This window comes from Hypanus sabinus, chromosome 7, assembly GCF_030144855.1.
Source record: "Hypanus sabinus isolate sHypSab1 chromosome 7, sHypSab1.hap1, whole genome shotgun sequence".
NCBI classification, from domain to species: Eukaryota; Metazoa; Chordata; class Chondrichthyes; order Myliobatiformes; family Dasyatidae; genus Hypanus; species Hypanus sabinus.
The window spans coordinates 129737290-129750797 of NC_082712.1; the positions used below are offsets into that span (position 1 = coordinate 129737290).

A 13508-nucleotide genomic window follows, 5' to 3' on the forward strand; every position below is an offset into this window, starting at 1 on the left:
GATTAATTGTTAATCCTCTTGTTAGACGCACTTTGCAAATATGGGCTCAGCTTAGGAAATTTTATGGTTTCTATGGTTTTTCCTCGTCTAGTCCTATCTTACATAATCACCTTTTTTTACCTACTATGTATGATTCAACATTCCATGATTGATATAGGAAGAGCATTAGACATTTTGAAGATCTTTTTATTAATAATCGCTTCGCATCTTTTCAACAGCTCTCTGCTAAGTTCAATCTGCCTAATGCCCATTTTTTTTAGATATCTCCGAATTAGACACTTTATTAATCCTTTAATTCCTAACTTCCCTGAAATGCCTGAGAAAAATGTTATGGATTTATTTCTCTCTATTAATCCACTGGCTAAAGGTTTAATATCATTTATTCATGTTAAATTAGCATTCTTACGGCGTGCTCCTGTGGATAAAATTAGAATGGCTTGGGAGCATGATTTAAATATCTCTTTATCTGATGAAACTTGGGACTCGATTCTCAAATCGGTTAATTCAACCTCTCTTTGTGCTCGCCATTGCCTTTTACAGTTTAAGATTGTTCATAGAGCCCGTATGTCTAAATCTAAATTATCTTGATTTTACCCTAATATTAGTCCTCTTTGTGATAAATGCAAATGGGGCGAGGCCTCTCTTATTCAAATGTACTGGTCCTGTCCTAGCTTAGAGAAATTTTGGAAATATGTCTTCATAACTTTATCCTATATTCTGAATCACCACTTAGAACCTAACCCTTTAATTGCTTTGTTTGGTTTTTTGGGTGAGACAGATATACGTTTGAGTTCGACTAAGTGTCTTTTGCTTCTTTCCTGGCTAGACGTTTAATCCTCCTTGGAGAAATGTTGCCCCACCCACACATGCTCAATGGCTTAATGATATTATGTCAGGCTTAGACCTTGAAAAAATTCATTATTCAGTTCTTAATTCGGATATAAAGTTCCATAAGGTCTGGGGACCTTTTATTGAGTACTTTCATAACCTTCCTCTTAATTAAGGTTTTTTTTCAGTCCCTTGCTTTCAGCTCTTTTTTTTTGGTAATAGGCATTATTATCTTCTGTTTTCAAGTGTATTTACAGTTTTGGGGGTTTGAATGTCCTGATTTATATTCTCTATATTGTGTTGTGGTTGGTCTGGAGTTTTTTTTGTTGCGGGGCTTGGGGCGGATACTAACTTTACATGACTTCAATTTGGGTGCTTTCTCAATTATCTTTTTTGTATTATATTATTATTGTATGTTTATTTTTGCACTGTATTAATTTTCTTCATTTTGGTTTGGGGTTTTTTCCTATCTGTAGTGATGTAGAAAATGCATAAAAAAACCAATTAAAAAAAATACTCATGAAGGATCACTGCACCTACAGCTCCTGAGTGGTATAATGTTAACCCCAAAGAATGCCGTGGATTCATGGTACGATACTCCTTGGCCTTTAAGTTACAGCCATCTAAGCACCTATTGGAATACAGTAAGATAGCCTATATCATCTTGCTCCTTACTAGAAAACCCCTTGCCTTGGCCACCACACTCAGGCAGAAGGGCTCATCCATCTGTGCCACTGCAGACCTTTCTTTCAGAGACTTTAAGGAGGATGTTCTATCATGGATTGTGGTCGAGGTAAAATAATATCATATTAGGAGCTATGGTGTAGAAGATATCATTGTCAAAATCCTCACAGTGACCTCTATCATTTCATCTCAAATATTCCAAAAAGCAGTGTAAACTTGAGGAAGATTATCTCAAATCCTGATTACTACATTGCAGCCTCTATACTGAATTCAAAAAATTCAAATAACTTACATGCTGTATGGAAACATCAATGTTCCGGAACTAAAAAGTCTACAGAAAGTGGTGAATAGAGCCCAGTGCACCACAGGCAAAGCCCTCCCAACATTGAGCATATTTACATGGTGTGCTGCCACAAGAAAGCAGCATCCATCATCAAGGACCCCCCATCATCCAGGCAATGTTCTCTTCTTACCACTACAATCGGGGAGGAAGTGCAGGAGCCTTGGGTCCCACATTATCTGGTTCAGGAAGAGCTATTATCCTACAACCATCGGGCTTCCGAAGTGACATGGATAACCTCATTCACCAAAACTCTGAGCTAATTTGACAACCAACAGACTGACTTGCAAGGACTCTACAGCTCATGTTCTCGGTATTATTTAATTATTTTATTTGCACAGTACATCTTCTTTTGCACATTGGTAGTTTGTCAGTATTTGTTATGTATAGTTTTTCATGAATTCTATTGTATTTCTTTATTTTCCTGTAAATGCCTGCAAGGTAGTGCAAATAAAAGTCAAGGTAGTATACGATAATGTACACATACAAGGAGATATTGATAAGTTCATAGCCTAAGGTAGAAGGAGTCAATTTTAGAAAACTTAGCACATTTATTTTTCAACATAGTCCCTTCCTACATTTACACACTTAGTCCAGCAGTCGTGAAGCATACGGTTCTTGTACCTCCAGGAAGTGTCCACAGCAGGGGTGAGTGATAATTTTGTGGCCTAAGGTAGAAGGAGATGAGTCATACAGCTCTCGTTACATGCACACGCAGTTCAACTCTTTTAGTGATTATGCAGAAAGTTTGAAGTTAATAACTCATCAGGGGTGATTGATACATTTGTGGTCTAAGGTAGAAGGAGATGAGCTATTAACTTCAAACTTTCTGCATAATCACTCAAAGAGTTGACCTGCATGTGCATGCAAGGAGAGCTGTATAATTCAACTCTTTCTACCCTAGGCCATGAACTTATCAATCACCCATCTGTGGACACTTTCTGGAGGACCAAGAACAGTATGGTCCAAAACCACTGAACTAAGTGTGTAAATATAGGAGGGGACTATGTTGAAAAATAAATGTGCTAGGTTTTCTAAAATTGACTTCTTTTAACTTGGGCCATGAACTTTTCAATCCCCCCTCGTACTTTGATAATAAATTTACTTCAACTTTGTATCACATATTATTTTTTTCTTGCTTCTGGTACTTCAGATTTCAGAATCTTAGTCACATCCCCTCGGAATGAACAATTTGTTATTGAGTAACCTTAACCTTCCTCTTTCAGTTGGCAGTATCATTACTAGCTGAGAGTCATTCACTCTTTCCTAATTCTTGCCCATAGCTACTACCTCTTGGTCTGCAACTTTTAATGTGTTTCATTTTTAACTTTACCCCATTCTGATGAAAGTCAGCAATCTGAAACACTAATTCTATTTCTCTTCTCACAAATTCCGACTCCTGATGAATATTTCCAGTGGTTTCCTTTCTTTCCAGAATTCTAGCATCTATAGCATTTTCATTTTGTTTTATAAGCACAAACCACCTCTAAGAATCTATCAGTTCTTTATCATAATACTACAGTGTGTAGCATAATACTAAATCATGAAGTCAAGACCCTAGTTTCATGTTGATTTCTAAATGCAAAATAACCTCAATATTTTCAGTGTCTTGTCCATTTCATTTCCCCACTTAATCTTCCAATAAGAGGCACTATTCATTCAGAAAATCTTAGTTATATAGGATAATAAATCACAGATTGAAACTGAAAAATTACTTCACTCTGATTATTAATCTATCCAACCAGTCTCAAATTCTCACAATCTTTTCCCTATTGTATTACCTGAGAGATCACTTTTTGGTCTGAAATGTGATCAATAAGATTACTAACATCTTCTTCTCCTACAACATATCCTTTTCCAATGTCATATCCAAAGCAGAGTTGTTTGATGATCTTTTTGTTGAGAAGATGTATGAAGGATGGTAACATAATCTGAAAAATGACACATGATATGCGGGATTAATGGATTGTTGGACTAATAATATTAATTTCACAGTCCAATGAGGAATGAGTTGATTTTTCTCTCCCACTGCCCATATCAGCTTGATAGAAATGTGTAGGCAGAATTCCACAAATGTTCAGTGAAATCTGGTAAAGCTGGAGCTTTTATCAAATCTGTCAAAGTAACTAACAAGTCAATACATAAAAGTATTTAAAAACTATTAAAATTGATATAAACAAGTAAAATCCTGATACTATTTTTGACAATCTAGAGTTTCTGCATCTCACTGAAAAACTAAATTCCTACCTATAGTTCATACATAGCATATCCCTGCATGCTGAAATGGGGCTTTCCCCTCATGTCTCACTCCTCAAACCCTATTAGTTAGCGCTTTCACCAGGAGCAAGCAAATGTTAAATATATTTAAATTCCATTTTGCAGGGGTGGAAGAAAATTGTGCTATTTTATGGATAGATGGGAAAACAAGAACATCAAGTTTCATATTTGGATATCTGCTACTCATGTTAAGAGTACAGTTGAGGCTCTTATCTGAGTTGGGATTTATCTTCCTCATAAATGATTCACCTCTTAAGAAAACTTTTCATGTATAGAAAGAAAAAAAATAAGAATCCACCAATGATCATCAAGAAATATATTCAAATTCAGAGAATGGTGAAAGTCTTAAGCACAAATAGTGGCTGAGCAAACTGCACTATATACTTCTAACTTGAAGCTAAATAAATCTTCATGAACAGAATAGTGATTAGTACTGGATATTGAGAGTGTCAAATCAAACATTAATACCATCTTGACCTCATTTGCCCAAATGACCAAATTTGTGAAGTTTGTTTGCTGTATTCCTATGCAAGTATGCTTTACCTGTAAAGGAAGTGTTTATTCATGTTGTTAGGTAGTCCATGTTAATATCCCCACCTTAAAGCATTCAGAGAAAACTCAAAATAATCAAGTTGACACTTCAACAAATCAGTAAAGTCTTACAAACCTATAAAGAGATTAATTGTGTTTCTTTAATGTAGAACAAGCATGACTGATTGCAGTTCAAATTTTGTTGCATGTCAACTAATTCTTACTACAAGCTCTGTGTCATTGGTTAGTATGTATTACTTACAGATAAAAGTAGCCTGTAATTAAAGCTTCTAATCTGCATGTTTTTAAATCAGTGGGGATTTCCCCTGAATGTCTTTAGAGCAGTAAACTTTAGTCCAATGATAAAACTAAATCATTGTATCCTAATAAATAAGTCCCCAAATGAGGCTTCTTGGGCTACTTAAACAAAAAACATTTTACCTTATTTATAACTATTCCAAAGTTATCAAATGTCAAATCCAAAATCATACTCCTTTGACATTCATAGCCTCTAACTGTAGTATCTAATCTTGCAAAATCTGTGATCATCTTTACAACAGAACTCACCTTTAAAAGCCGAAGAATCCTGGCAAGGCGTATCAATCTGAAAATTCGAACTATACGAACCTTGTACTCACTACGATCAAAGACCTGATCAACTATGATATCAGCTGCTGCTAATGTGATGATGAATAAGTCAAACTGATTCCAATGACCAAGGAAATAGGATTTACGCACAGCGAGAATCTGAAATACATTCAAATACTTATTATTATCCAGATGTCCACAATCTGCTTGCATGAGAACCACAGTGATACTCAACTTACTTTTTCCCCCCAGGATGAAATGTGATTGCAAATATATCAGTAGAATTATACCACTCCAGAAACAATGAGGCACGTCCATAAATAACTGTCATAAATAACTCTTTGACCGACGATGCAATTTCTGTATCAACCGCACACTGAATAATGTCTCCTTTGCAATGGTACCAGAGGAACCAAGTTACACTGTAGTGGCACCTATCTGCAAGAAACTCCTAGAAACTGGAATGCTATTCAACTATGTTACTTAAAGGGTGTGTTCTGGAGTAGGTCACATACTGGTCAAGGTCCATCCGTTTCAAATCAGTCCTTTTTTTGGGCCTCCTGCTTACCTCTTCTTTATTGTGCCAGCCTTAGCCCCCAAAATCCCACTGACCATGATTCTGATTCTGACTGATTTTGTCATCCACACCTACTTCCTATCTACCAAGGTCGGGATATTACATTTAACTTCTCATAGGGCACTATCAACAGGCATCACAAATCCGTGCCATGATCTCTGGGCAACCTCCCTGATCCAATTAAAAGTTACCATCCTACCCACACGCCCCAAAGACATAGTGGTCAGTAGGTTCATAGGTCATTGCTGTAATTAGGCTAGTATTAACTTGGGAGATAACTGGGCAGCATGGCCTATTCTGTGCTGCATCTCAATAAATAAAAAAATTGTCAATTTATTTCACAATCTAATAGGGCGTCAGTATTCTAAAAGAGGAGGGTGAGCAGCCAGGAGTCATGCACACATTGGTACCAACAATATGCGTAGGAAAAGGGATGACGTCCTGAAGAGACAATATAGTGAGTTAGGTAGAAACCTGAAAAGTAGGACCTCAAGGGCAGTAATCTCTCGACTGCTGCCTGAGCAACACACTAGTGAGGGTAAGAGTCAGATGATTTGGTAGACAGAGGCATAGCTGAGGAACTGGTGCAGGGAGATGGTTTCAGATATCTATATCATTGAGATTTGTTCTGGGGAAGGTATGACCTGTACAAAATGGATGGGTTACACTTGAACTTGAAGGTGACTGATGTCTTTGCAGGCAGGTTTGCTTGAGCTGTTGGCGAGGGTTCAAACTACTTTGGAAGGGGTACGGGAACTGGAGTAATAGGGCAGAAGATGGGCCACTTGGTATAAAGTAGATGCAGCATGTAGTCTAGAAATGGATAAGAATTTAATTTCCGGTAACACGCGGGTGAAGATTGAAAAGAGTGACAAATGCAGAACTAAAGTTGATATATTGGGGTGCACAGAGTATATGGAATAAGGTAGATGATCTTGTAGCGCAATTGGTAAGTATAATGTTATAGACATATGAGTCATGGCTGAAAAAGATCATAGTTGGGAGTTTAACATCCATGTATACATATTAACTTAAAAAGACAAGAAGGTAGGAAGAGGTGGTGGGGTAGCCCTTTTGGTAAAAAAAAATGAAATCAAATCCAAAGAGTGACATTGGATGGGAAAATAGAGTGCTTGTGAGTAGAGTAAAAGACCCTGATGGGAGATATATACAGACCTCCCTTCGAACAGTAATCAGGATGTGAGGTACAAATTACAACAGGTGATGGAAAGGCATGTTAAAAGAGAAATGTTACAATAGTCATAGGGGATTTCAATGTACAGGTCAAAATCAGGTTGCTGCTGGATCCCAAGAGAGGGGATTCTATAAATCTATAAACGTATATATATATATATATATATATATATAATAAAGAGATGGCTTTTTAGAACAGATTGTGCTTGAGCCCATGGGGGAAAGGCAATTCTGGATTGGATGTTGTGTAATGAACCAGATTTGATGGGGGAGCTTGAAATGAAGGAATTTTTAGGAGGCAATAATAATAAATAATAATAATAATAATATGCTAGAATTCACCCTGCAGTTTAAGAGGGGGAACTAAAATCTGATGTTTCAGTATTACAGTGGAGTAAAGAGAATTATAGAGGCATGAGAGAGAGCAGCTGGCCAGAGCTGATTGGAAGAAACTAGCAGCGATGATGGCAGAACAGCAATGGCTTGAGTTTCTGGGAGCAATTTGTAAGGTGCAGGATAGATACATCCCAAAGAGAAAAAAAATACTCAACCAGATGGATGAGGCAAAAATGGCTGACAAACGATATCAAAGACAGCATAAAAACAAAACAGAAGGCATACAATATAGCAAAGGTTAGTGGGGGGTTAAAGAATTGGGAACCTTTTAAAAGGTAAGAAGACAACTTTAAAACAGAAGACAACTAAAAAGCAGTCAGGAGAGAAAAGATGAAAATGAAGGTAAGCTAGATAATATAAAAGTTGACACAAAAAGATTTTTCGTATATAATGAGTGAAAGAGAGGTGAGGAAGTTTCGGACCACTGGAAAATAATGTTGGCGAGGTAGTAATGGAGGACACAGAAATGGCAGATGAACTCAATAAGTGTTTTGCATCAGTCTTTACTGTGGAAAACTGCAGCAGCATATCAGAAATACAACAGTGTTGGGGCCGAAGTAAGTGTAGTTGCTATTACTAGGGGAAGGTGCGTGGGAAGCACAAAGGTTCTGAAGGTAGATAAATCACCTGGATTCAATAGACTGCACCCCAGGGTTCTGAAAGAGGTAGCTAAAGGCAATAGTAACAATCCTTTAAGAATCACAAAATTCCGGAATGATTCCAGAGTACCGGAAAATTACAAGTGTCACTCCACTCTTTAAAGAAAAGGGATGGATGGAGGCAGAAACAAGGAAATTGTAGGCCAGTTAGCCTTACCTCTGTGTTTGAGAAGATGTTGCAGTCCAATTTCAAGGATGAGACTTTGAGGCACTTAGAAGCATCAGATAAAATAGGCCAAAATCACCATAGCTTTCTTAATAGCTTGCCAAAGCTTTATAAGGCATTAGTCAGAGCGCACATGAGGTATAGTGATCAATGTTTTTATTGATTTTTTTTACAGAGAGAGACACGGAGAGAGACAGAGAAAGAGACAGAGAGAGTCAGACTACACACATATAGATATGGAAGAGCAAAAAGAGGGAAAAATAATGAGGTAGTGTTCATGGGTTCATCATCTATTCAGAAATCTGATGGTGGATGGGAAGAAGCTGTTGCTGAAATATTGAGCGCATGTATCTCCTCCTTGATGGTAGCAATGAGATCAGTGCATGTAACAGGGGTTGTTAATGAAGGATGCCACTTTCTTGATGCATCGCCTTTTGAAGGTATATTGGTTGCTAGGGAGGCTCGTGACAATGACTGAGCTGGCACAGTTTACAACTTCCTGCCGCTTTTTCTTACCTTATGCAGTGATCCATCCATACCAGATGGTGATATATACCAGTTTGAATGCTCTCCGCAGTAAATAAGTAGAAATTTGCCAGTATCATTGATGATGAACCAATTCTTCTCAAACTCCGAATGAAATATAGCTGATGTCGTGTCACCTTTGTAATTGCATCAGCACATTGAGCCCAGGATAGGTCTTCAGAGATGTTGACACTCAGTAACTTGAAACTACTCACACTTTCCACTGGTGATCCGTCAATGAGGACTGGTGTCTGTTCCCTCAATTTCCCCTTCCTGAAGTCCACAATCAATTTCTTAGTCTTACTGACATTGATACAAGGGTGTTCTTGTGACACCACTCAACCAGCTGCTTAATCTTGCTCCTGTACGCTTCCTCATCATCATCTGAAATTCTGCCAGCAATATTGAGTCACTGGCAAATTTATAGATGCTGCTTACCTGTGCCTAACTACACAGTCGTGAGTGTAGAGAGAGTAGAGCAGTGGGCTAAGCATGCATCCTTGAGGTGTGGTAGTTTTGATTGCCATTGAGGAGGAGATTTTAATTCTGGTCCACATTGACTGTGGCCTTCTCATGAGGAAGTCAAGGATCCAGTTGTAGAGGGAGGAACAGAGGCCCAGGTTTTGGAGCTTAATAGTGTTGAATGCTGAGTTGTAATCAATAAAAAGTACCCTGACATAGGTATTACTTTTGTCTAGATAATCCAAGGCCAAGTAGAGAACCAGTGAGTTTGCATCCGCTGTAGATGCATGTGGCAATTAGGCAAATTTCAGCAGACCCAGATTCTTGCTTGGGCAGGTGTTGAGGCCATGACCAACCACTCAAAGCACTTCATCACAGCAGATGTGAGTGCCTCTAGGTAACAGTCACTGAGGCAGTTCACCCTTCTCATCTTGGGCACTGCCAGGACTGTTGCCCTTTTGAAGTAGGTGGGAACCTCTGACTGCAGCATTGAAAGACAGATGTTCTTAAATACTCCTGCCAGTTGGTTGGCACAGGTTTTCAGAGCCAGCCAGTGTCTGACACCTTGCAAAGGTTCACCCTCTTGAAAGATGTTTTCTGACGTTGGCCTCTGAGACAGTGATCACAAGATCACCAGATCTGCAGCGATTCACACAGCTATAGTTTTATTCTCCATTTCAAAGTGTGCATAAAAGGCACTGAGTTCATGTGGGATTGAAGCAACCCAGCCATCGTGATGTTATGTTTCACTTTGTAGGAAGTAATAGCCTGTAAACCTTGCTAGAGCTGATGTGCATCCAATTCCGTATATAACCTTAATCAGAATTGCTTTTTTGCTCTTAAAATAACATTCTATAGGTCCTATCTGGACTTCTTGTATATTTCTGGATCACAAGCCTTGAATGCCAGACCTAGCCCTCAGCAGACTATGAATCTCCTTGTCTATCCATGGCTTTTGTTTTAGGTATGTCTGGTATGTTCTGAGGCAAATATTCATCCACACTGCTCTTCACGAATTCGGTGACAACTGTGGCATAATCATTTAAATTTGAAGATGATTTCCTGAATATTGAGTAGTCCACTGATAGTTATGTAAGCACAAGTATCCCTCCCTTGAACATAGCTGCTTGTCCTCACCACTGGTGCTGCAGTCATTAGTCTCAGCCTATACCTGTGCCAAAACCAAACTACTGGAGGAAATGAGCAGTTCAAGTAGAATAAGTGGGCTAAGGAACTGTCACCATTTTGTGTGAAGACCCTGCATCAGGTCTAAGTGGAGAGGGATGGGTTGAGAGGTATCACACCGTGATTGGTGGACTGAGGTGGGGTGATGGATAATGGGCAGAAGGAGCCAAATGAGGAAGGGATGTGGAGTTGGAGGAGGAAGCAGGTGAATGATAGAAAGAAGTTGGCAGATTGAGCCAGGTTGTGGAAGGTAAGGGTATAGGGGGACATGTGGCTAGAAGGAGTTAAGTGAGATGAATTGACTAGTTTGAAGGGATGGGTGAAAGTTGGACAAGCCTGAGCAGTCAGGATTAGAGGACAGGATATAGAGTTAAATTGTATATACTGTTAATGAATTCAAGACAATATAAAAACTGAGATTATCCTTCTTTGTGTGTTTCTAATTTCCCACTTCTATCATTGAAAGCTTTGTTCTTAAAATTAAAGATATACTATCTTTAGCTATGAAAATTAACAGGATTGCTTGTTTCAGCAAATATTGATGCACTTTACTTATCTAATATCAGGTCATTGCTGGTCTGATCACAAATATATACTGCATATTATACTGAGATTATATCCATCTATCAATTATGTCCATATCAAACCCAATATATCAGTCACAGAAAAGTACAGCACAGAAACAGGCCCTTAGGTCCATCTAGTCTGTGCTAAACCATTTAAACTGCCTAATCCCATCGACCTGCACTGGGACCATAGCCACCCATACTATTCATGTACCTGTCCAAATTTCTCAAACGTTGAAATCAATCTCACATGCACCACTTGCACTGGCAGCTCATTCCACACTTTCACATCGCTCTGAGTGATGAAGTTTCCCCTCATGTCCCCCTAAAACATTTCATCTTTCACCCTTAACCCATGATCACTAGTTTTAATCCCACCCAACCTCAGTGGAAAAATCCTGCTTACATTTACCCTATCTATTCCTTCATAGATTTGTATACCACTCAAATCTCACCTTAATCTTCTACATTCCAAGGAATAAAATTTTAACTTATTCAATCTTTCCTTATAACTCAAGTCCTCCAGTACAAGCTATTTACAGCTTTCCTGTAGGCAGGTGACAAAAACTGCACACAATCCTCACCAACATCTTATACAACTTGAACGTAACATCCCATCTCTTTCATTGAATACCTTGATTTATGAAGGCCAATGTGCCAAAGGATTTTTTACGATCCTGTTTACTGGTGATGCCTCTTTCAATGTATTATGGACCTGCATTCCTAGATCCTTTTATTCTACCTCCTTACTGCCTTACCATTATTCTACAGTCCTTACTGCCCTACCATTCACTGTGTAAGAGCAACCCTGGTTCATCCTACTGAAGGCACTTGTCTGCATAAAATTCTGTCATTTTTCCAGCTGGTCCAGATTCCCCTTGAAGTTCTGAAAGTCTTCCTTGCTGTCCACCACACCCGCAAATCTGCTGATCCAGTTAACCACATTATCATCCATTGATATAGATGAGAAGCTCTAACAGACCCAGCACTGATCCCTGCGGCACTCCACTAGTCAAGGGTCTCCAGTCAGAAAGGCAACCATCTATTACCGCTTTCTGGCTTATCCCACAAAGCCAATGTATAAAACACTTCACTACCTCATCTTGAATGCCAAATGACAGAACCTTCTCAACCAACCTTCCATGTGGGATGTTGTCAAATGCCTTGCTGACTGTCCAAACACACTTAAATCCAGTCCCTTAAAATTCCTTCAAATAACTTTCACAAATCTGATGCAGCCTATAATTTCCTGGTTTATTCTTAAAGACTTTCTTAAACAGCGGAATAACATTAACTGACTTCCAAACATCTAGTACCTCACCTGTCACTGAAGGTGATTTAAATATCTCTGTTAGGGCCCCTGCAATTAATTGGACCATAGGTTCTGAGGGAACAAATTATCAGGTCCTGGGAATTTAATCACCCTAATTTGCTTCAAGACAGCAAACACCTCCTCCTCTAATCTGTATAAGGTCCTTGAACTCTGTTGTTTTGCCTCACTTCTACTGACTGTGTCCATCACCCAAGTAAATACAGATGCAAAAAAATCATTTTAAGATCTCCCCCATCTCTTTTGGCTCCACACATAGATTACCATTTTCATCTTCCAGAGGACCAATTTTATCCCTTTCAATCCTTTGGCTCTTAACACATCTGTCAAATCCTTAGGGGCAACCTCATGTCTTCTTTTAGCCCTCCTGATTTCTTTCTTAGGTATTCTCTTGCATTTCTTATACTCAGGTCCTTCATTTGCTCCTTACATGCCTATATGTGCTATGCACCTTTTATTCCCTCAATATCTCTTCAAAACCTAGGTTCCCTCAACCTGTTATCTTTCCCTATTATCCTGACAGTCACATTCAGGCTTTGTACTCTCAAAATTTCATTTTTGAGGAGTGCCCACTTACTAAGTACACCGTTGCCAGAAAACAGCCTGTCTAAATCCACACTTGTAGATGCTTTCCAATACCATCAAAATTGGCCTTTCTCCAATTTAGAATCTCAATCTACCGACCAGGTCTATCTTTTTCCATACTTACTGTAAAACTAATGGAATTATGATCTCTAATTGTGAGATGTTCCCCTTCACAAACTTCTGTCACCTGTCATCTCATTCTCTAATAGGAGATCAAATACTGCACACTCTCTCATTGGGACTTCTACATACTGATTAAAGAAACATTCCTGAACACATTTAACAAACTCTATCCTAACAAGTCCCAGTCATAGATTAAAAGTCAGCGACTATAACAACCTTATGTTTCCTGCAACAGTCTGCGATCTCTCCACAGATTTGTTCCTCTAAAACCCATGGACTGTTGGGTGGTCTCTAACAGAACCCCATTAACATCATCACATATTTCGCCCTCCTCCAGTTCACCCATAAAACCTCACTGGATGAGTTCTTCAGTCTGTCCTGACTGAGCACTGCTGTGACGCCACCTGAATAGTAACGCCACCCCCTTTAATCTCTGCCAAGTTTAAAATTTTGGAACCCCGGAATATCGAGCTGCCTGACCTGCTCCTCTTG

General features: G+C 38.8%; 1 protein-coding gene across 1 annotated transcript in view; it reads right to left on the bottom strand.

The window, feature by feature from the left end:
* Window positions 1–2268: 2268 nt before the first annotated feature.
* LOC132397545 (low-affinity Na(+)/H(+) antiporter NhaS1-like) overlaps window positions 2269–13508 on the bottom strand; it is a 122289-nt gene continuing 111049 nt past the window's right edge. Inside the window, exons 17-19 of the mRNA XM_059976371.1 lie at window positions 5228–5407; window positions 3634–3783; window positions 2269–2286 (exon numbers count right to left, since the gene is read on the bottom strand). Of these exons, the coding sequence (XP_059832354.1) occupies window positions 2269–2286; window positions 3634–3783; window positions 5228–5407 (348 nt within the window). The remainder of the gene's footprint in view (window positions 2287–3633; window positions 3784–5227; window positions 5408–13508) is intronic.